This window comes from Petaurus breviceps, unplaced genomic scaffold (genome assembly GCF_028583685.1).
Source record: "Petaurus breviceps papuanus isolate PSGF00001 unplaced genomic scaffold, PetGlider_PUasm1.0 90407, whole genome shotgun sequence".
Classification (NCBI taxonomy): domain Eukaryota; kingdom Metazoa; phylum Chordata; class Mammalia; order Diprotodontia; family Petauridae; genus Petaurus; species Petaurus breviceps.
The window spans coordinates 1,687,623-1,710,275 of NW_027187241.1; the positions used below are offsets into that span (position 1 = coordinate 1,687,623).

The 22,653-nt window shown below is 37.7% G+C and overlaps 1 protein-coding gene across 1 annotated transcript in view; it reads right to left on the reverse strand.

The window, feature by feature from the left end:
* Positions 1 to 16,578: 16,578 nt before the first annotated feature.
* The window catches only part of HNRNPLL (heterogeneous nuclear ribonucleoprotein L like), a 53,503-nt gene continuing 47,428 nt past the window's right edge, over positions 16,579 to 22,653 (reverse strand). Inside the window, exons 8-13 of the mRNA XM_069108600.1 lie at positions 21,840 to 22,057; positions 19,838 to 19,959; positions 18,723 to 18,924; positions 18,071 to 18,128; positions 17,890 to 17,988; positions 16,579 to 17,332 (exon numbers count right to left, since the gene is read on the reverse strand). Of these exons, the coding sequence (XP_068964701.1) occupies positions 17,277 to 17,332; positions 17,890 to 17,988; positions 18,071 to 18,128; positions 18,723 to 18,924; positions 19,838 to 19,959; positions 21,840 to 22,057 (755 nt within the window). The 3' untranslated portion in view covers positions 16,579 to 17,276. The remainder of the gene's footprint in view (positions 17,333 to 17,889; positions 17,989 to 18,070; positions 18,129 to 18,722; positions 18,925 to 19,837; positions 19,960 to 21,839; positions 22,058 to 22,653) is intronic.

Consider the following 22,653-nt stretch of genomic DNA (forward strand, 5'->3'; position numbering starts at 1 on the left):
ACCACCACCACCACCACCACAACCATTACCATCACCATCACCCCCCACCACTATCACTACCATCACCACCAATACCACCATTACCACCACCATCACCACCACAACCATTACCACCACCACTACCACCACCACCATTACCACCACCATTGCCACCATTACCGCCACCACCACCATCACCCCCCCACCATCATCACCACCACCACCAATACCACCATTACTACCACCACCACCACCATTATCACCATCACCACCACCACCACTGAATCCTCCCTTATTATCCTCCTCTGCAAAACAGAGCAACAAAGCAACCATGCCTGAGTCCCTCCCATCTCTAATCTAACCAGTATTCCCAGCTAGCTGGGTCCTGCCATATCTTTTCTTCTGCTGGGATAGATCAGAGCCTAGGGTCACCTCCATGGCACGGGAGTTGAAGTAGTTGAAGGCAATTTGTCTTGTCATTAAATAAATACTTTGGTATCATGGAGTATGACAATGGTTTGCTTGTACCTAGTAATCTGCATATTGTCTGTGAGCTCCTTGAGAGCAGAAACTAGTTTTTTGCCTTTGTATCCTTAGCATTTAGCATGGTGCCTGGGACATAGTAAGAGCTTAATAAATGTTTACTGACTGATGCTAAGAAATATGTGGCATTATGAGAACCATCTCTTGCTGCATACCCTTATGTATAGCATCTTTAGCAGCTGTCAACTAGACACTGACAGTTCCTGACCTGAGCCCAGGTAGAGTTTTGGAAAGTTTACAGGGCAGTCAGGGACTAGACTCAAAAAAGATTAATTAACATAGCAAAGCTCTGAAGTTGTAGTGGTCAAGAAAGATGACAACATTCACAGCCAGAGGAGACCTGCTATCTCTGACCCAAAGCTGATTTTGACCTAGAGCTGCCCAAGTTTCCTGATTCAGTCCTATCCTACCTAGCCAGTCCCTTAGAGCTTAAAGGGCATCCAGGTGGTGCAGGAGGTAGCATGCTAGGCCTGGAGTCTGGAAGACCTGAGTTCAAATTAAGACATTAACTGCATGACCCCAAGCAAGTACACTTAACCTCAATTGGTCCATCTGTAAAATGCAGATGAGAATAACAGCATATTACTTTTGTGAAGATCAAAAAAGACAATAACTGTAAGGCACCCAGCGCATAGTAAGTGCAGCATCAATGTTAACTATTATTATTATAATTGTGAAAGAACCCTCACTGATCTTTAACCTAATCCTGCCCCATCAGCATTCCCTATTTGGGTCCTCTTCTCCAGGCAGGTGGGAGGGGGTATATCTAAAGTATACGCCAAATGACTTAGAGGCTCAGGACATAACTTCCCAGACTATTCTCCATCTCTGCTCTGCTTTAACAGGCAGAGAGATCTCCCCTCAGTAGAGGTAGGGTATGATCTGCAGAGGGGATTCTTGTGGTGACCTAAATAGCCTCTGAGGTTCCTTCTACCTCTGGGATTCCGGAGTCACTGTTCCCATAATATACCACACTAAAGAGAGTCCAAGTTGGTTTAAATATGTGTTCCTGCCCTACTGGATGTTGGTAGAGAACCAAGTGCTCATTTAAGACATAGTACTAGTGGGGTGGCTAGGTGGTGCTGTGAGTAGAGTGCCGGCCCTGGAGTCAGGAGGACCTGAGTTCAAATCTGGCCTCAGACATTTAGCACGTACTAGCCGTGTGACCTTGGGCAAGTCACTTAACCCCAATTGCCCTGCCTTCCCACTCCAAAAAGAAAAAAAAAACCGTACTAGTTATTATTCAAGTACTTAATAAAGTCAGGTCAAAAATCAAATTAGAAATGATAAATATGAGACAACATCACTGTATGCAATTACAGCAGCTCCAACCCAAACTTTTTCAACAAGCTATCAGCTCCCCTTAAATGGATAAAGGTCATGGCAAAGGGGATAGAGTAGTGAATCTGAACTCAAATAACCTGAGCGCTTAATAGTGCCTAACAGGGGCTAAGTCACTTAGCCTCGTCTGCCTCACTATCCTCAGCTGCAAAGTGGGGAGAATAAGAGCGCCTGACTCCAAGCGTTGTTGTGAGGATCAAACGAGATAATATCAATGGAGTGCCTAGAACAGAGTAGGCTGTTTCTTTCCTCCCAAGCCCACCCCATCATTTCTTAGATAAATTAACCAGAGTAAAACAATTTCAGCAAAGAGGAGGCCAAAAGAGCCCAGTGACTGTCTCAGTTAGAAAACATTTGATCTCTTCAATAAGGAGAAAGATACACAGCCAGAGAAAATACCAGTTTATAGCAAAAATTAATTTACAAAATGTTGCAAAGAAAGCAAGTAGATGATTACAAGCAGCATTACTTCACATATAAAAAGCATTGAGAAGAAAATGAAGGTGTATAAAGATTGCACAAAGCCTAGCTAAGCCAGATCATCCAGACAGTGTTTGCAGATAAAATTGGAAAAAGCAAAACAGAGATAAAATAAAACAGATCTGCTAGTGTTTCAAGGTATGTATTCTAATCGGTGATAATAGTGGAACCGCTGTCTCAGCCCGAGGTGTGTCATGTCAAGAAGTGGCAATGGCATTTAAGGTAAAGTCACAAAAGCAGATAAATACAAAGGAAAAAATCAGTGATGTAGACAACACAATTTTCAAGGTAGTCAGGAACCTATTTTTAAGACATCTCAAAGAAGAGATAGCCCAAAAGAATGGGGAAAAAAATCACAGTGTTGAGAATTTTTTCTTAAAGAGACATCCAAAAGGTCAATAACCACTTGCTTTACACACCTACTTTCTTATCTTTATAGTATCTTTATGAGTTTGGTCTATGAAAACATTGAGGATATCTTTGTTGGAAATATGGGATGAAGGATGTTTTCACCCTCATATCCAACCAGTTGCCAAGTCTTTTTTTTTTTTTTTACTTTTCACTATTTCTTTTTTTAATGGTACAATTTGGGTTTATTTCTATTTTTAAAAATTTTTTCCACTTAATATTTTATTTTTCAAATTACATGTAAAGATAATTTTCAACATTCATTTTCATAAGATTTTGAGTTCCAAAGTTTTTTCTCCCTCCCTCACTCCTCCCCAAGATGGCAAGCAATATGATAAAGGTTGTACATAAACAATCAAATTAAACATATTTCCACATTAGTCATGTTGTGAAAGAAGAATCAGAATAAAAGGGGAAAAGCATAAGTAAGAAAAAACAAAAGAAGTGAAAATAATATGCTTTGATCTGCATTCAGACTCCATGGTTCTTTCTCTGGATGTGGATAGCATTTTTCATCATAAATCTTCTAGAATTATCTTGGATCATCATATTGCTGAGAAGAGCTAAGTGTATCAAAGTTGATCATTGCACAGTGTTGCTGTTACTGTGTATAGTACTCTCCTGGTTCTGCTCATTTCACACAGCATCAGTTCATATAACTCTTTCCAGGTTTTTCTGAAGTCCACTTGCTTATCATTTCTTATAGTACCATAGTATTCTGTTATATTCATATACCGCAACTTGTTCAGCCATTCATCCCCTCAATTTCCAATTCTTGGTCATCACAATAAGAGTTGCTATAAATCTTTTTGTACATGTGGGTCTTTTTCCCTACCAATTGCCAAGTCAACAAAACTACCTTTATCATATCTCTCTCTATTTTTTTTTTTTGCTTTTTTGGGGGGGAGGGCAATTGGGGTTAAGTAATTTGCCCAAGGTCACACGGCTAGTTTTTGTGTTAAGTGTCTAAGGCTGGATTTGAACTCAGGTCCTCTTGACTCCAGGGCCAGTGCTCTACTCACTGCGCCACCTAGACACCCCTGTCACATCTCTTGAATGTCCTTTTTTTCCTCCACAACCTATCCCAATTGACTTGCACAACTTTATTTTATAACTATATTTTTTACTTTTTTTCCCTTCCTCCCCCCGCTCCCTATTAAGAAGGTTACAGTTAAGAGCATGGATACATATGTGCATATATATGTATATGTGTATATACACGTGCACACACATATGTGGGTGTATATATACACATGCACACATGTATACACATACACATATATGCACACGTGCACATATACATATACACCTATACATACATATCCATAAACATACGCTTATAGACTCATATAAATATATGTAAGACCACATTATGCTTATTTCCACTTGCCAACTTTCGCTATAGGTGGATAGCATCTTCCTTTTTAAATCCAAGTCTTTTCATATTTTTCTAAATCCACCAGCTCACCATTTCCTACACCAAAGCAATAAACTGACTCAATCACATTCAATCTGGGAGATTGCTTATGAGAGTATTTTCCCCCAGTTTTTCTACATTCCCTCTATTCTTGGCCACATAAGTTTTATTTATACAGGAAATTTTTTATTTAAAATAATCAAAATTATCCATTTTACAATTCAGCCCTGTTCTCACTTTATAATATGGCTTTAGGTCTGATACTACTGAATCTAGTTCCTTCACATCTTTCCCCCTGATTTCCCTGAAATTCCTGACCCTCTTCTCTTCCAAATGAACCCTGTTATTATTTGTTCTGACTCAGAAAGATAAATTTTTGTAATTTAACAGGGATGCTATGTAATGACAAGCAAAGGCAACTTTCCAAAGGTTCAAAATACCAGCATAGCAGTTCTCCATTTTATTCAGTGACAAATTAAGAAAAGAGAAAATAAAAATACAGCATAATTCAAAATACAGCATTCACCAAGTGTAATTCAATAATTTCTCAGTACTACTCCACCCCTGGAAAGTACATTCATTTAGTCAATCCCAAAAACCCTCTTCTCAAATGGAGATTAGTTTCCAATCATAAACAAAGTGCATTCATTTGGTCAGTCACAGAGCACAAAAGAGTCAAAAGTTTCCCACCCCTGGATCACAACTGAAAAGGCCATCTACCCCTGAGTTACAACAAGCTTAAGCACAGCATTTAATACCCAAAGAGAGGTCTTTTCTTCATCTTGACCCAAGGCAAGTTCTCAGCAATCTCTGTTCCTGGGGAGACAAAGCTTAACAAGGCCACAAGATACATTGCCAGTGTCCTCATTAATTTATTCTCTGTCTGCAGAACAGTCCTAGGATCACTGAAAACATTTTCAAAGCCCTCTTCCAGGATTTCTGTAAACATACAACAAGAAAATCCTTCTTCAGGGCTTCTGAACCAACAGCAAGGTTCCAGAACCTCTGCAACAACAGCACTGTCCTTTACCAGCAGACAAATCTGGCAAAATAACATCAAAACAGAAAAAGTACCAGCATCACAGCCATGTCCTCAGTCTTTTGCAGCTCTGGGTGGCAGCTCTCAAAAGTCCTGGGCAGCTCGAACTGGCTTTTCGAATTCTCTCTCTGCCTCCACGATGCTGCTTCCAAAAAATTCTTCTGCCTCTCTACCTTTGCTTGTGCCCCTCCAAATCCATGGCACCAGTTCCTCCCAGTTCAGCCCTCTCTTTCCACATCAACAAGTCCATCCCACATGTGGGATTCACAAGCTCTAGGTTTTAACATTCAACCCCAAAACCAAGCCAATACAGGGGATCTTTAAATTTCATTACTATTACATGGTATTACATATATAGATTAGTTAGGTAAAACTGTCATTTTAAAAATATATTAGCTTTACCTACCCATGCACAAGAAATATTACTTCAATTATTTAGATCTAACCTGGTATAAAAGGTGATTTGGGTTTTCCCTTATACTTTTTATTCATTTTGTTTTGTTTTTAGGTTTTATGGATGAGTTTAATTTTTACATCACAAACGTTTACAAATTATTCCTACTTCATGAAATGTTTCTTGTAACAAAGGAAGACAGTTAAATAAAATTAATTTATACAGTGACCTCTTCTGAAAGGGTATATAAAGTATTTTACATCTGTAGCATTTATACATCTCTACTTTTCAAAAATTAACAGAAATCTATTTTATCTCCCTCCCACCCTATTGGGAGAAAAAATTTTCAGTAAGAAATATGTATAGGGGCACTGGCCCAGGAATCAAGAGGACGTGAGTCCAAATTTGACCTCAGACGTTCACTAGCTGTGTGACCCTGGGCAAGTCACTTAACCCCAATTGCCTTAAAAAACACAAAAGAAAAGAAATATGCATAATCAAACAAAACAAATTCCCTCAATGTATATTTTATACATAAAAATAACTGTCTCATTCTGTACCCTAAGACTGTAATGAATTTAGACCAATATACACAATATACAAAGAATAAACTGCAAGTGGATATGTGACCTAGATTTTTTAAAAAGGTCATATCATAAACAAATTAGAGAAACATGGGAAAAACTGTCTATTAGATATATGGATAAAAGATCTTGACCAAACAAGGATCACAGAATATAAAATGGCTATTTTTAAACATAAAATTTAAAAGCTTCTGCACAAATAAAATTAAGAATAAAAAGGAAATTGGGGCGGCTAGGTGGCGCAGTGAATAGAGCACCAGTCCTGGAGTCAGGAGGACCTGAGTTCAAATGTGGCCTCAGACACTTAACACTTACTAGCCATGTGACCTTGGAGAAGTCACTTAACTCCAATTGCCCTGCCCTCCCAAAAAAAAAGCAAAAAAAATTTTTTTTAAAGAATAAAAAGTTAACAACTATAAAAATATTTGCAGCAAGTTTCTTTGATAAAGGTACACACACACACACACACACACACACACACCTGATTCAAATTCATAAGAAAAAGAGCCATTCACCAATTAATAAATGGTTTATAAGTTCCCAAAGTGGGTGCTGGAATGATGGGGGGCAGGGGTAGTAGCCTCGAGTAAAACAAATTTCCAAAAAACTGTCAAAGGATTAAAGAAAGTAGATTTTCAGGGGGACAAAGAGTAATTTTTTTTTTCTTTTTGGAGGGCAATTGGGGTTAGTTTTTGTGTTGAGTGTCTGAGGTCGGATTTGAACTCAGGTCCTCCTGACTCCATGGCCGGTGCTCTGTAGCAATTTTTTTTAAAGGAAGTGGGTAGGTCAAATAAGTTTGGGAACCTCTGGAAGGATATGAACAAAAAGTTTTCAAAATAAGAAACCCAGGCTATTTAAAGTTATATGAAAAAATACTCCAAATTACTACCAGAGACATACAAATTAAAGCAATTCCAAGATTCCACCTTACAACTATCAGAGTAGCAAAGATGACAAAAAGGGAAAATGACTGATGTTAGTGAAGCTATGGGGATACAGGCACATGGGTGCATTGTCGGTTAGACGCATGAATGGGTACAATAATTCTGGAAAGCAATTTAGAATCATAAACAAAAGTTACTAAGCAGTGTGTGACCTTTGACACAGTTTTATCACTATTAGGCCCATACTCAAGAGATCAAAGGAAGAGGAAAATGTTCTTTATGTACAAAAATATTTTAGCAACTCTTTTAGATGGTAGCAAAAAAACAAAAACTGGAAACTAAGGGCATGGCCATCAGTTGAGGAATGGCTGAAAAGTGGTATTAGATGACTGTGATAAAATACTATTGTGCTGTAAGAAATGGGGGGGGGGGGGGGAAGATCATTTCAAAAAGCCAGGGAAAGATTTATATTATCTGATGCAGAATGAAGTGAACAGAACAATTTATACTCCAATATCAACATTATATGAATGATTTTGAGACTTTTATAAGCTGATAAAGAATGAAATGAGCAGAACCCATGAGAATAATTTATATAATAATAGTATTGTAAAGATAGTCAATGAATAAATATCTATTAAGTACCTACTATGTGCCAAGCACTTTGCTAAGCACTGGGGATTGTTCTCTAGGAGTTCACAGCCTAATGGAGGAGATAGTAATTGAACAATTATGTACAAACAAGCTATGTATAGGATAAATTCGAAATAACCAACAAATGGAAGGCACTAGAGTTAAGAGGGATTAGGGGAGGCTTTCTGCAGGAAGTGGGGCTTTAGCTGGGACTTAAAGGAAGCTATGAGATAGAGATGAAAGCATACAGGCATGGGAAGGAAGTCAGTGAAAATACCCAGGGTCAGGAGGAGTGTCTTGTTCAAGAAATAAGGATCACTGGATCATAGAGTATGTGTGGGAGGCTATAATGTAAAATGTAAGAAGAATGGAAAAGGAGAGAGAAGGAGGGAGGTTATAAAGGACTCTGAAAGTCAAACAGAGGATTTTACATTTGATGATGTCAAATTGATGCTCCTAATATGCAGGTCTGACCACATCACTGCCCTACTCAATATTAATTCCTATGGATCCCTATTAGCTCTAACATTAAATACTATTTCATCTTTAGTTCATTATTTTAAAAATTATATTTTCATGCAAATTTTGTAATAGACATAATTGATACTAACTATATGGTTTGTAAAAATACATATATTAGGAATACATGCTCAAAAACTTTTACTGATAGAAGTACAACATCAAAAAAGTCAGTGCTTCAAAGAGACAAGTTCATTTGTTCTTTTTGATCTCTCCCTAAGGACTACAATCATTATGACATTGTATTTATTCTGTGTATTTTGTTTAATCATTTTTCAGTTGTGTCCAACTCTTTGTGACCCCATTTGGGGTTTTCTTGGCAGAGATATTGGAGTGGTTTGCCATATCCTTCTCCAACTCATTTTACTGATGAGGAAACTGAGGCAAACAGGGTGAAGTGACTTACCCAGGATCACATAGCTAGTATCCGAGGCCAGATTTGAACTCAGGAAGATGAGTCTTCCTGACCCCAGGTCTGGCATTTTATCTACTGCACCACCTAGCTGCCCCCATTTTACATATACATACATAAGTATGTGTGTAATCTGCCATGACAGAAAGGAAAGTCTCTAAGAACAAGGATTGTTTCATTTTTGTCTTCTTATTCCCAGAGCCTAGCACAGTGCTTGATACATTGCCCTTGCATTGACTATTGGCAATACTCTCCTCATCACCTCTATTCTACCTTCTCCACCCCCCAAGAATGATCGCCAGTGTAGGCCAAGGTAAGAGAATGAGCTTTGGTGATACTGTCAATTGATGGGTTTCACAGGGGCTACAGTGAATTCCTCAGTGTTACACAACAAGAGAAAGAGAAGGGGATCAAATATAAAATCCTATTTGACTTTTAAAGCCCTTCAAAAAGTGCACCCTTCCTACCTTTCCAGTCTTCTTATACCTTACTGTACGGTAATGGGAATTTGAAGATCTTCTCTGCTTCTTAATAGGCCTAAGGGAATTTGAAGATCATCTTTATCCCTTTATAGGCTGGATGTAATCACATGGAGCCTGTGGTAGGAGTTTGCTGAACAAGTGGAACAGAGTTGAGAAGAAGCTGGGAGTCAGAGCAGTTAGTTTGGACGGAGAAAGAGGATGCAGGCAAGGAGACAGCTAGGTTTGTATTTGTTTGTGGGAAGCCCTGAGCAGGGGGAAGGCTTTGGGATGGTGTTGCTCCCTGTGGTGATAATATGTATTAACTTCTTTGTTGCTATGATGGATTCAGTTTTCTGGTGTTGGGATTTGGCTTTTTGGTGTCTGGATAAATGTTTTGCTTGTCTTATATGTGGAGAGTCTGCTATATTTTGCAGTTCAGAACTATACATACATATTCAGTCACCACTGGTGCTGTGAATATTGCCTTGGATATACTTACTCCCCTCCAGTGCTCCTCAATCTAGTGGCACTGGCCTCCTGGCTATTCCTTCAATTTGACACTACCATCATCTCCCACCATCCCAATATCTCCCACAATCCAAACATCTCCTACTATCCCAACATCTTCAACATCCCAATACCTCCCAACTGCTTACCTTTGTACTGGCTATTCTCCATACCTGTAACTCTCTCCCACTTCTCCATCTTCTGGCTGTCTTCAAGTCTCAGATGTAAGTCCCACCTTCTGCAAAAAGCCTTTCTCAGTCCCTTTTAATGCTAGTCTCTTCACTCTGAGATTATCTCCAATTTTCCCTGTCTATACTGTGCATGTCTGTGCATAGTTGTTTGCATAATATCTCTCCCATTAGCCTGTGAACTTCCAGAGTGTAGTGACTATTGTTTGCCTTTTTGTAGCCTCAGCACTTAGCACAGGGTCCAGCACATAGTAAGCACATGCTTGTTGATATAATTTAACACTGGAATTTAGTTACCAGCCTCATTCCCTCGCTGAGAAATATATAGGCATCACCTGAGGTCTGGAAATCATGGCCCTAAAGGACTCTTAAAGGAAAGGTTTCAGTGACAATTGATAGAACTATAGCAAGTCACATTGTTATAGCATGGGCTGGCAAGGAAAAATGCACTATAATCTATGTGCATTGCGTTTACCCATTCAGTTTCTATTGGGCAGCAGCTTTGGGTTCTACCAGGTAATTTTCAAACACAGAAAACACTAACTGCATTAGATAATAGCTATAACAACATTAGAGAGCATATATATATATATATATATATATATATATATATATGTATTTATATAGAAGATGGGGAGGATGGAGGAAGGGAAGAAGAAGAGGGAGAGAGGGAAAATTGGGCAGAAGAGAAGAGGGAGAAAGGGATAGGGGAAAGGTAGAGGGGAAGAGAAGAGGATATAAGAGGAATGGGGGAAGGAAAGAATGGGGGAGGGGCAGGGAGGGAAAAGCAGAGGCAGGGGTGCTATTACTATCCCTATTTTACAGATGAGAAAACCGAAGGTGACTTGCCCAGTGGCTGAAGTCTGATTTGAATTTCTGGTGTTCCTGAAGACAGGTGTATCCACTGGGCCACCTGATACATAATTTCTGATTTTTTTAAAAAAGTTTTTAGGAATGTAATTTCAAGCCTAAAGCCTTTGTGGGATTAATGCAGGAATGGGGCACCAGCTGTCTCAAGGCAACATGTGGCCTTCTAAGTCCTTAAGTGCAGCCCTTTGAATCCAAATTTCACAGACCAAACCCTGGATTTGTTTGAATTCAAAGGGCCACACTAGAGGATCTAGAGAGTCACATGTGGCCCGGAGGTCAAAGGTTCCCCGCCCCTAGATTAATGATTTTATAGTGTGCATGTGTAAATCAGATTCTACTTCAAGCCTTTGAAGTGACTAATTTCAATTAGTACAGTCAGGGTCTCAACAAAATAAGACTAGTGGCCTAAAACCAAACAACCTGTCCTTTTCAACTGGTTAGCTTCTTCTTTCTTTGGTTACCTGAAAACCTGTTTGCTGGTAAACCTTTAAGTCTAGTGCCTGCAGGCTTCAGAGTACTAAAAGTGACTGGAACTAAACCTGAAGGCCTAGAAAAACTAAAAGAATGTCAGCAGAACACCTGTCTGGAAGCCCGGACTGGTTAGTGGAGCAATCTAGCTTCCACCACTCCTACTCACTAGAGCAATTGAAAAAAGCCAACAAACAAAGGTACACAACTATTACTGACAAGTTGGACATTTGTATGCTGAGTTATAACAGAATTTATAAAGGGAATACATCCAGCCACATTCAGCTGCTTCAGAGTGTGGGGCTGTTTCATTAAAAGCCATGTGTGAAGTTGGCTGTTTATATTCTTCCTCAGGTCACAAATCTATTCGTTCCTGAAAGCCATGATTTTTCATATACACACTGGCAAACCGGGTCTGAACAGGCAAAGGTATGTTCAGATCGTTAGTGCTCTGGAAAGGATCCTTTGGGAAGCTGCAATGATTTGGCGGCCACAGGCGTTCAGTTAATCTACTGGTTTTGTCCTATGCTTTCAAGTTGCTGTTAAAAAAAAGTTACAACTACTTTGTATTCCTGTATTATGATTTAAGTTACACTTAACGCTTTGCTTAAATAGGGACCTGGGTGGCACAGTGAAGAGCCACCGGACTTGGGAGTCAAGATGAGTTCAAATCCTGTCTCAGACAATTGCTTGCTGTGGAACCCTGGAAAAGTCCAGTTAATCTTTCTTAGCCTTTTTCTTCCCCTATAAAAGAGTTTATAGCACTACCTCCCTGGGGTTGTTGTGAGGTTAAAATATTTATAATGCACTTCATAAAATGTAATGAGCTATTTAAGCGCTATTATTATTAATAAACTAGGTGACATGATTGTATCATGGGGCATGGGAACAGGAAGGGGAACAGGAAGAGGCACAGGTACCACGGTTTGTGGCATCATTTCTGATACTCAACCCTTCTCTAAATCCACTTTCCTGCTTATAAAATGATGCAGTTCTACTTAGTCTCAAAGAAACCTTTTCAATGCCACTGTTTGGATTCTACAAATTCCCCACAGCTCCCTCCACAGAATGGGACTGGTTTTATTTTTCTTTATGTGTCTCCCCCCGACTCCCCCACCCCCGAATCGAGTTTGGTGCCTAGTACACAGTAGGTGCTTAATAAAAGCACAAAACAGCATTAGCTTTATTGGAAAATGCAGGACATGCACAAGTTCTTTTACAATGCTAAAACTAGGTGGCAGAGTGCCTGGTACACAGTAGGCGCTAGTTAAGTATTGTTATTTTATTATATCCACACTTGCTAGGATGTTGTACAAAGATTCTTGTACAGATATGGGTTGGACAGTTAGCCTCTAAAACACCGCCCAGACTCTAATTCTGTGACTTGTCTACAGCTGTATCTCCCATTTTATTACTCTCCTAAAACAAAGGTAGCTGGGTGTGGTCACTAAATAACTTAGAAGCTCAGATTCAGCTTCTTTCAATCAATAAATTGTTTACGGAGCACCTACTATGGACCAGGCTGAAGCTTAAATGCTTTGGCCAAACAAGACAAGACTCCCTGGAAAATGCTGGGAAACACTGAGGGCACAAGGAGAAGGGGACAGCAGAGCATGGGGAGATATGGTGAAGCTACAAACATGAGTTTGGACAGACCTTGGGAGACAGGGGAGGACAGAAGGGCCTGGCATGCTACAGTCCATGGGGCCAGTCATGAAGAGTTGGCCAGACTCAGTGACTTAACAATAACAAGGGCCAGGCAAGGTGCTAGAGGTACAAAGGCAAAAATGAAAGAACCTACCCTCCAGCAGCTTAGATCTGCCCTGCAATAAGTATATATACAAAACAAATGCAAGTTAGTTAATGGGAGGAGTGATGGGGAGGCAAGGACTCATTTTCATAGTGTTGCTTGAGTGGAGAGCTTCAAAGGAAATTAGCGATTTTTAGATGGAATGTCCTGTGTAGTAAGGAAGAGCATGGCCAGTTTAGTAGTGTGTGAAAAGGAATAGTGTTGTACAGACTATAAAATGTATATAATAATGTAGCTTAGAGCCTAAAGGGTGAACCAAACAAGCATCAACATAAAGCAGGAGGCTTAATGAACTTTTATTTCACTAGCAAAATATATGATCTCTTATTGTATTTAAAATTTTTTTTAAAGTCACTGATTACATTAGCATTTTGGTATAAAATAGGTCGAGCCAGAAATGTGTCAAGATAAGGCATCTTGAACATAGGCAATAATGTAGCACAATTACTGATTCTATCTTTCAAGCCCTTTAATAAGGCTTGGCCACAAGGCCCATATTATCTCTCATTTTCACTTGCTATTCAATTCAGCCAAATGTTTGTTGACTGCCCAAGGGCTGATACTGTAATGGGCTCTGATAGTTAAATCAGTTCATTATTTCCAGACTGGTGACTTTGTTGATCTGACTAGTTTGTCACACCACAGCAATGTACTAAGGCAAGGTTCTTAATAAGGATCTGTCCCCAACCCCAGGATCTTCCTGTACTTTGGTAACCAAAGTGCCGTTTAATATAACCTATGCCTAATGGTTTTAAATTACACAGTAGAGAGAACTAAGCATCCCCCGTCTTATGTACAAGCTATAGCCACTCATCCTTTTTTTTTTTTTTTTACAGAAAAGCAGATACAGCTTGCTGCTTCAGAGTCTCCCTTCAGCCAAACAAAGGCTGTGAAAAGTTAACATCCCTACCTTCTCACATAAAGGGCTCCATATAATGAGGCTACTTAATATTAAAGCAACATTCTGCTTAAAAGTCTGTGCCTCTGAAACCCAGATAAGACCAAGTGCTCAGGAGAATGAATAATTAATCCCCAAATATTTCATGTCTTACATGGTATTCTAATCAATGCTAAGTTAAAGGGATGAAAAATCACACCATAGTAGGAAAAATAACCTCTAGTATCTTAAGTCTAAAAACACTTTTGTGTTTGCCTTCACCAGCAATAAACACGCACATTCAACAACCTTTGGGAAGACTCTAGGGATACCCTGAAATCCTTTAGGAAGTAGGAGGGATCAAAGAGGGAAGGATAAAAGATGAAGAGAAAGTTTGTATTTGCATTTTTGATTTATTGAGTTTAACATCACAGTAAAATAGGTTTCATAATACGGACAAGTTAGTGGTACAACGACTAGAGGGGCTTTTTAGTCTCTATGTGCTATTATGGAGATGTACCTCCATGAACTGAAAACCTCTTTAGTCGATCAGTAACCATTTGGAGGTGTTATGGCAGCTAGTTTGTTAGTGAAAACTTTATGACCTGGAGAATTTCAAGTCAGACAGAGCTCCCTGGCTTCTCCAGTGCTCCTCATTACGGCAGGATGTTCTAAACCCACGACCCCTTTACTCCAAGGGCTCATTTCATTTGAAAGCTACTCAAAAACAGTTAAGTGGAGTGGTTACCTAGCAACCTTCATCCCTGCAGACAGCAATGTAAAGATAGCTGCAGACACAGTTGACCCCATTTCTTTATTTCTATCCTTGTCCTTGAGATAATTTAGTCATAGTTAAGCAGCATATCAATGATCCCAAGCCTAATGATGCTGCTTTTGTAAACATTAATAACTGGCTGATATATTCAGCCACAACAAAGAGATTTAGAAAGGCAGCCATTATCATTTAATCTGCCACAATAGGTAATAAGCAATTAAGGGGCTTATTTTTATTTTGGAGCGCTTTTAAAAATGCAGATTTGAAGCTATTTTCCCCCTTTATTCTCAGTGGCAGCGACTGCTGCAGGCTTCTATTCAATATCGGAAACACCAAGCTATCAGGGTGGAATATGTTAAGAGTCAAATCTAGGGGAAAGAACCAGTTCTTCCCAGAGCTGACTTAGGAAATGAAAATCACTCTCCAGTGAAATCTTTAAAAGGCATTTGCTACAGTGACTGGTCTAGTACTAACACCTGTGCTCAGCTCACTATGGAGTCAAGGAATAGTTAGGTTTACATGTCAGGGTCTCCCTCACCTCTTCAGTAGGTAATGAGACTTTATTAATATATCTCAACACAGGCACAACTTAAAGCAAGCCTATGTATTCTCCCCATTTCCTTCAGCCTTGTTTTCTAAAGTCATAGGCACAACAGAACAATACTATTGGTAAACTGCATTTGTGTTGATACTGAAAGCAAGAATACCAAAGAAAAATTAATAGAGAAAATGTTAAGATAAATCCACCAGTTCACTTTAGAAAATCCAGACTAATTTTAAGAGTAACTATGTAGAAGCATGAGCTAAAAGAGAAGAAAAACAAAAACACTTTTTCTCTAATGGGGTTACAGTTTATTTTAAATTAAATAAATGGAGGGAAATTTGCGATATTGATCCAGTTATGAATGGCTATGTTTTAGGCAGCTCAACATCCCCTAGTTATTGATCTAGCCAAAGTTACACTTGGCTAAGCATGTTTTTTCCCATTTTTAGGAGAGGTACTAAAGTATGAATTTGAGATTTTCAGTGTCCTTTAAAGGACTGAAAGGACCTTGGGTCCAGCATCTTGAAATCTCATTAGTAAGGAAATATTTGTAACTATAGCAACCATAATAAATAATGTTTTACATGAGATCTAAAATGGACTTTGCATTTACTGATATGAATCTTAAAAAAAATGTCATTACAAAACAGTTCTTGCCAACTTAAGACATGTATTTTCCCCGGACATATAACATATTCTCTCTCCTTTAAAAAGATGAACAACATATGTCTAATTCTCTCAGATACAACCACTATGAACCTGAGAATAGCAGGCTAGTCTCCTAACACCTGGTCTTTAATCTTTGGACCACATTTTAATTAACTGTATATCAGGTAACTTTAAAAGAAAATTAATTCCCATGAAAGATTTATGCACAGCTATATGACAGTCAGTATTCTTTTTCTAAAACAAACAAAAAACTGTGTAGGCTTACTTTCAAACAAGCTTAAAATGACAATGCTAACCCTTCCTTTTCAGTTGTTGGATAAAACTTGCAAACACGTGGAAGGCACACATTTTTTCCAAAGACCAGTAACCCACATACTTTGTTCAACCAAGTTGTGTCCACCATATTAATTCATTCGAAGAAGACAGTCCACCTGCTGAAAACAATCTTTGATTACTGGACAATCATGATTAGTTTTACTTCTGTGAAATAAAAATAACTGAATGAAATAGCTCCACCACAGGACTTTTACACTTTCAAGTTCTGAATACATAACATTTTAGCCTGTGAGGATGAGAGGACATGGGGAAGAGGCACACCTCACACAATCTGAAATTCACAGCAGCATAGACTCAAAGTGCAAAAGGCATATAAAATAAATGCCTTATAGGATTCCTTCCAGATAGTCATCAGTTTTTTCTATATTAAATTCTTAACAAGCATTGAAAGTATATGCAAGATTAAGTAACATGCAACAAATGAAGATGAACACACTAACTCAATGTTGAAACTTTAATTATAAAATCCCCAAACTGGAACTAGCAACAGGTAGCATGTCAATACAAATGGACAATGGCTTAAAAAAAATACACCAATTTAAATAAGTTTGAGTGAATACTGTACAAGGGTATCCATATGTCTGTTAGCCTCTTGGAAATATAAAATCAAGTATATCTGTAGTACTTAAAATTCACCATGTGTCATGTTATCCTGAAGCCTGATGAGCACACTTTATAAATACAAGTTATATGGATAACTGTGACATACCTAAATAACTAAACAGATAACATTGGATTCTACCATATTAAAAAGCAAGACTTTCATCTGCCAATTCATTTCATTCACAATGGAAAGATATCTGCAAATCTTTGGCATTAAGAATGCAAATACATTTCCAATTGTGGAAAAAATAATTACAATAATATTAGAAACAATATAACTGCATAATCTACAATGCAGAAGCAGATATCCTACATATTATGTAGTTATACTATTTTAAAATGAAAACAGTATTTAAGCTTACAACAAATTCACTTGAGGCCAAAAGAAATCTGTTTATTATAAAACAAGATACAAGGTCTTAAAAGAGAGCAAGGCAACATTAGATCAACCACTTTAGATTTTGGAAATGAAGTGTAGTTTGAAAACTGTAAAGAAAGATGAATGTAGCTCCTAACATGCTATCCTCTTCTCTTCTTATAAATGGGATGAAGTAGAGAAGCAAAGCTTCAATGTGTAGGGATTAGAACCATCTGTAAAAATGAAGAATTAAGGTTAATGACTAGTTATGAAACTGATTTACCTATACAATCGGCAACTTTTAAAATCTCCAATACAAGTTTAATGACCCTCTTTATCTAGGGAATGAACAGAAACAGGAATGGAAAGCAGCAAAAATCCTAGGGCAAAGAGAAGTCTATTTGCTCTTTTCCTTGAAATGAGAAGGAAGTTCAAACTTGAGTTTTCTGCTTGCCACTGCCCTGAGCTTACTTTGCATCAAATATTACTTTTCAAAAAGCGAGACCACCACCAACTATAAGCCCCCAAACAGCTCAATTTCTTCCCTATGTTTTGGGTTGAGGTCAGAAAAGGCTTTCAGATGGTCCACTCTGTCCTAGAATAAGATTTGACTTGACCTCAGAACATCAAAGGATCCTCAAGGTAACTTGGCTGATTCCTAGCTGCACAAGACACTTGAGTGTATTAGCAAAAAATACTTCTATGTTAAAACAATATACCGTAACTTCGCCCCACAGCACTGTAACAATCTGGCACAAATTATACAGGTTCATAGAACTGTCTGACTTACTCGGAACTCTTATTTGGTAGTGATTAAGGGCAGTAAGGGCTTCTACTGCATCCGTCTTGCATTCCCATTCTAATAGGCCAGAAAGTGTTTTGGCAGAAGCTATAAGATAAAATATAATTGTTGTTTTCTTTGTCATAATCAACGGTTCGAGAAAAACAAAATAATACAGCAAATCACTTACGTTTTGCATCAAATACTTTGTATTTGATAAATGTGAGAACTTCATGATCACTACATAACTGTCAAGGAAACAAAAACAGAAAAAAAATTTCTGAAAATTATGCCTAAAAAAGTACATTCTCTTTACAGAAAATAAATGGTATTAAGGAGTGTATAGCTTAGGATCTCACAATTTAGTGTTTATCACCAAGTAAAAAGACTGAAAACAGAATTAGTAACCAACTTAGTGCTTACTGAATAACTAATGATACATACTATGTACTCTGATTGGCTAGAATATATAGCAATACCATCTATCTTTAGGAGATAAGGTAATTTCTGGAAGCAATTCCTAAAATAAGGATGGGCACAATTTTGCTTCAGGCCAAATTTAAGTAGATGAAAAGGAATAATTCTATTGGTGTAGGAGCTTACATGTTTTATACCAACCTCTACTCCCACCCCAAGAGAATTTAGCCAGAAATCCATAAAGGTAAAATGAGGGGGCTGAAGTAGGTGACCTCATTAAGGGCTCTCAGTGTTATAACAGTCCATAGAAATATTGAGGAGTAGAAGAACAAAGACAACAACTGGGCCATAAAGGATTTGGGGATGCAAATTACACAAGTTCTACAGTTCACATTTGTAATTTTTAGGAGCCAGTTAATTCCTACCTTTGAAAAGGTGTCTTCTGTAACACACAATGGAACATTGTAATAATGCAGCACACAAGAGGGTGGCTGGATTATGTTCTTGGATGCCTGACCAGCACTTGTAAAACGATTATTTTTGCTCATGGCAAAATCCTTGTAACTGCTTGTACCATCTTCCAGTTCAAATATTTGACTAGGAACAACTGAGTGTTGTTTAGATACACTAAATATCAAAAAGAAAAAAATACAGAACGCACATTGTTAAAAAAAAGGTCAGAAGCCTAACCCAAAATATTAGGATATATAATTACGTTTATAGTAATCCTAAGAAAAATAAATTATAAGTAAATTTAGCTATTTAAACAAAAGAGTAATTAGTTTAGGTTCTGATTATTCTTATTATTTACTTATCAACTAACGGGCAAATCTATTGAATATTTTCTTATATTGGAATACTTTTTTAACCAATTAAACAAATTTCTCTTTTATTTTTACAGCACCTTCACTTCCCAACATCTTTTCCCCTTATAACAAAGAAACTGAAAAAGAAAACAAGGGGTGGCTAGGTGGTGTAGTGAATAGAGCACCAGCCCTGAAGTCAGGAGGACCTGAGTTCAAATCCAGCCTCAGATACTTAACATTTACTAGCCGGGTGACCTTGGGCAAGTCACAGACACTTAACACTTACTAGCCGTGTGACCTTGGGCAAATCACTTAACCCCAATTGCCCTGCCCTCCCCCCTACAAAAGCAAAATAAAACAAAAGAATTCAGCAAATGCGTCAATCAAGTCCAACATCACATGCAGTAGTCTGCATCAATAGTTCCTCCCATTTTCAGAGAAAGAGGAGCATGTACATGCTCACTAATTAGTTTTAGCATATTTTAAAGAAATATTTATCAAATTAAAAGCTGCCATTTTAGTACAGTCTGTTGTGATAAGACTAAAAGGTCAGCCCAAGGAAAAGTTTTCTAACACAAATACTGTAAAATACCACAAGAAGCATTCGTTTCAGATATGCTTTGAATTCTAAAAAAAATTAAGTCAAAATTTAAACAATTCCAATAAAAAAAAACTACAGAACTATCTAGGACTAGAGAAGCAGCATTTAATACATGTTTATTAAAATAAATTACCAAACATTAAGTCTTTTTCCAAATAACTTGACATTATTAAGATGTGTGACAGCTCGTTCTACTGCATACTCATCACCCATTTCTACCAATGCTGTACCAGGAATGGTTTTCATAAATTTTACCTGTCAAAATAAAAATAAAAAAGGCAACCAATTAATTCTACAATTCTGTATCAAATTTAAAGGAGTTATGAGTAAATGGTTAGAGACCAAGCATGAAGATCACCTGAGGTCTCACTTTATTCTGGTATACCAATATTTTTGCTTCATTTATACCAAAATCCAGTGGAAAGTGAGTAGTGTTAAGACTAGAATCTATGCCATTACCCAACAACAACATGACTTGTAAATGGGTAGTTTATTTACTTTCTTGTCCCTCTAACTCAAAGAATAATATAATAAAATAGAATGCATAAGAGGAAGCAGAATATGATAGGTTGAGAGAAATCCTTGCAATCAAAAAGACCAAGGCCCAGCCAAGTTCTACCTCTGACATAAACTGGTCAGGTGACCCAGGACAAGTTACATAACATTTCAATACCCTAGAAAACTCTGTATGGCATAACAGTGACCAATTTGAACTGCTAGGGGGGATATCCTTGCCAGGAGTTTCCTCCATCAATGAAATCACAGGTCTAAACAAAAAAAGGTGACAAAAAGTCATGAAGCACCCATTTCTCTTAAATTTTAGTTCAATAATATTTATTGTTTTTGAGTTTTGATATGACACGTGCTTCATACACACACATAAAAAGCCATAAGGTGAAAAATCCTGTTATAACTTGTTTGGGGCAAAGTTTCTCCCTTAAATTAGCTAATTAATGTCAACTCCAAAATTTGAAGTTACAATACCAAGGTAAAAATGACATACTCTTAAATACCAGTAAATCTCAAAAGATCTGTGTGGGCAACCCCCAAGACCTTTAAAGATTACACTGATGTATACTTAATGTGCTTTACTTGTATATATTAAGGTTTCAACATTTCAATTGAGAGAACTGAAATAAGTTACCAATCAAATACTATTAGAAAAGGTAGGTTTGGGTTTTTAGTTCGTTTTTAAATTTAATCCAATCAAATGTGGTGGGGGCCACTAAATCACACAGATGTGATAATTAACACTTGTCTTATAAAATGAACTCCTAATCAAGTCAGATTATATATGTCAAGTCATACAGGGTTTCAGTGGAGTTGACAGGATGCAATCCCAACAAATCACTGATCTTTGAAGCACCGAAATAAGACTGGAGAAAGCATGGATAAATGTAGAGTGAAGAAATTTTTCTGGGCTCACTTCACGTCCTTCAGTTTTTCAAATATCAGTGATTTTGTTGAGGTGAGTCCTCCTTCCACTGACCCATATCAGAAACCCTTTATGATTCAGCAGATGGTCTTTGAGAGCAACTCAAGCCAAAAAACTCATCATTCTATAGTAAATCAGGTAATGAGCCTTTCCAAACTTAGCTAAAGGGCTGGTCCTTCAAAGACAGCCAGTCCATCACCAAACCAGAACTTCATCTTGAAAGCATGGATTTTTTCTGAAGGTCACTTAGTTAGCAAATATGCAATTCTCAGGGCTTGTTTAGGAAAAGGGAAAGGAAAGGAGTAAGCATTTATACAGCACTTACTATGTGCCAAGCATTGTGCTAAGTACTATATAAATATCTCATTTGAGACTCACAACTCTCATTTGAGAAAAATAAGGCAAACAGAAGTTAAATGACTCGCCTGGTCTCACACAGCTAGTGTCTGAGGCCAGATCTGAACTCAGGTCTTCCTGACTCCAGGCCCAGCGACACTCTGCCTCCCAGCTGCCCCACGTAAAATTATTAGAACCTAAGCTAAAGGTCTATTGTGCTTTTAAGAAGTTTTATTTGTCATCTCAATAAAGTTGCTCTAATATGAATGAACAGGAAGAATACATGAGGAACAGGGCACTGTATATCGTTTCAGGACTTCTAATTAGATAGTGTAGCAACAAACGGTCACTTTATCAAGTTTACCTTTTCGATATTTCCATACAAGCAGAATAGATTGAAGACCCTTGAACAATTCATCTTCAGTTGATGTAACCCACTAACCATAACAACTGAACCAGAAGGATTTCCCCCGTGCATATAGGAGGAAGAAGCCTGTGGAAGGGGATATGCAACAAGTTCAGGCGTATCTCGGGAGCCCATTCGGTAACGGCTTGGTAAAGGCAATAATGGACCATGTGAACCTACAAAAATGGTTGGGGGAAAAAAGCACTTATTACTTATTTCATTTTGTAAAAACTTCAGTGGATATACTTCATTATCAAAAAGTAATTTCCTAGATTTAGTCTGTCATGAAGAAAATATAAATACTCATTAAGATATTTCTGAAAGCTTGTTTTTAAAGCATATATTTTAAACATATAAGAATTCCATTCATTTATATGTCTATCCTACACTGACCTAAATACATTAAACTACAAATTAAATATTTTTATATTAACTAATATCCTATAAAGGAATCTTTTGATAATAATTTCAATTATAAGGTGACCTTTGGCCACCTTAGTGGTCTACTGGAGAAATTACTTCCCTATAAGCTGCATCTTAGAGTAGAAGTCACTGCAATGAACATTTCCCTGGGTTCTATGACTAATATGAAATCTAAGAAAACTATGGGTACCAAATACAATTATATTTCATTTATCTGGGCAGCCTTACCTACCTAGAACCTAAAATTGTCTAAGTAGGCAAACAAGGGGCCACAAAGTGCTTGTACTAAAGCATATGGGTTTTATTTACAGGAACCTATTTCTTTATGTTGTGGATACTATTCTAAGGA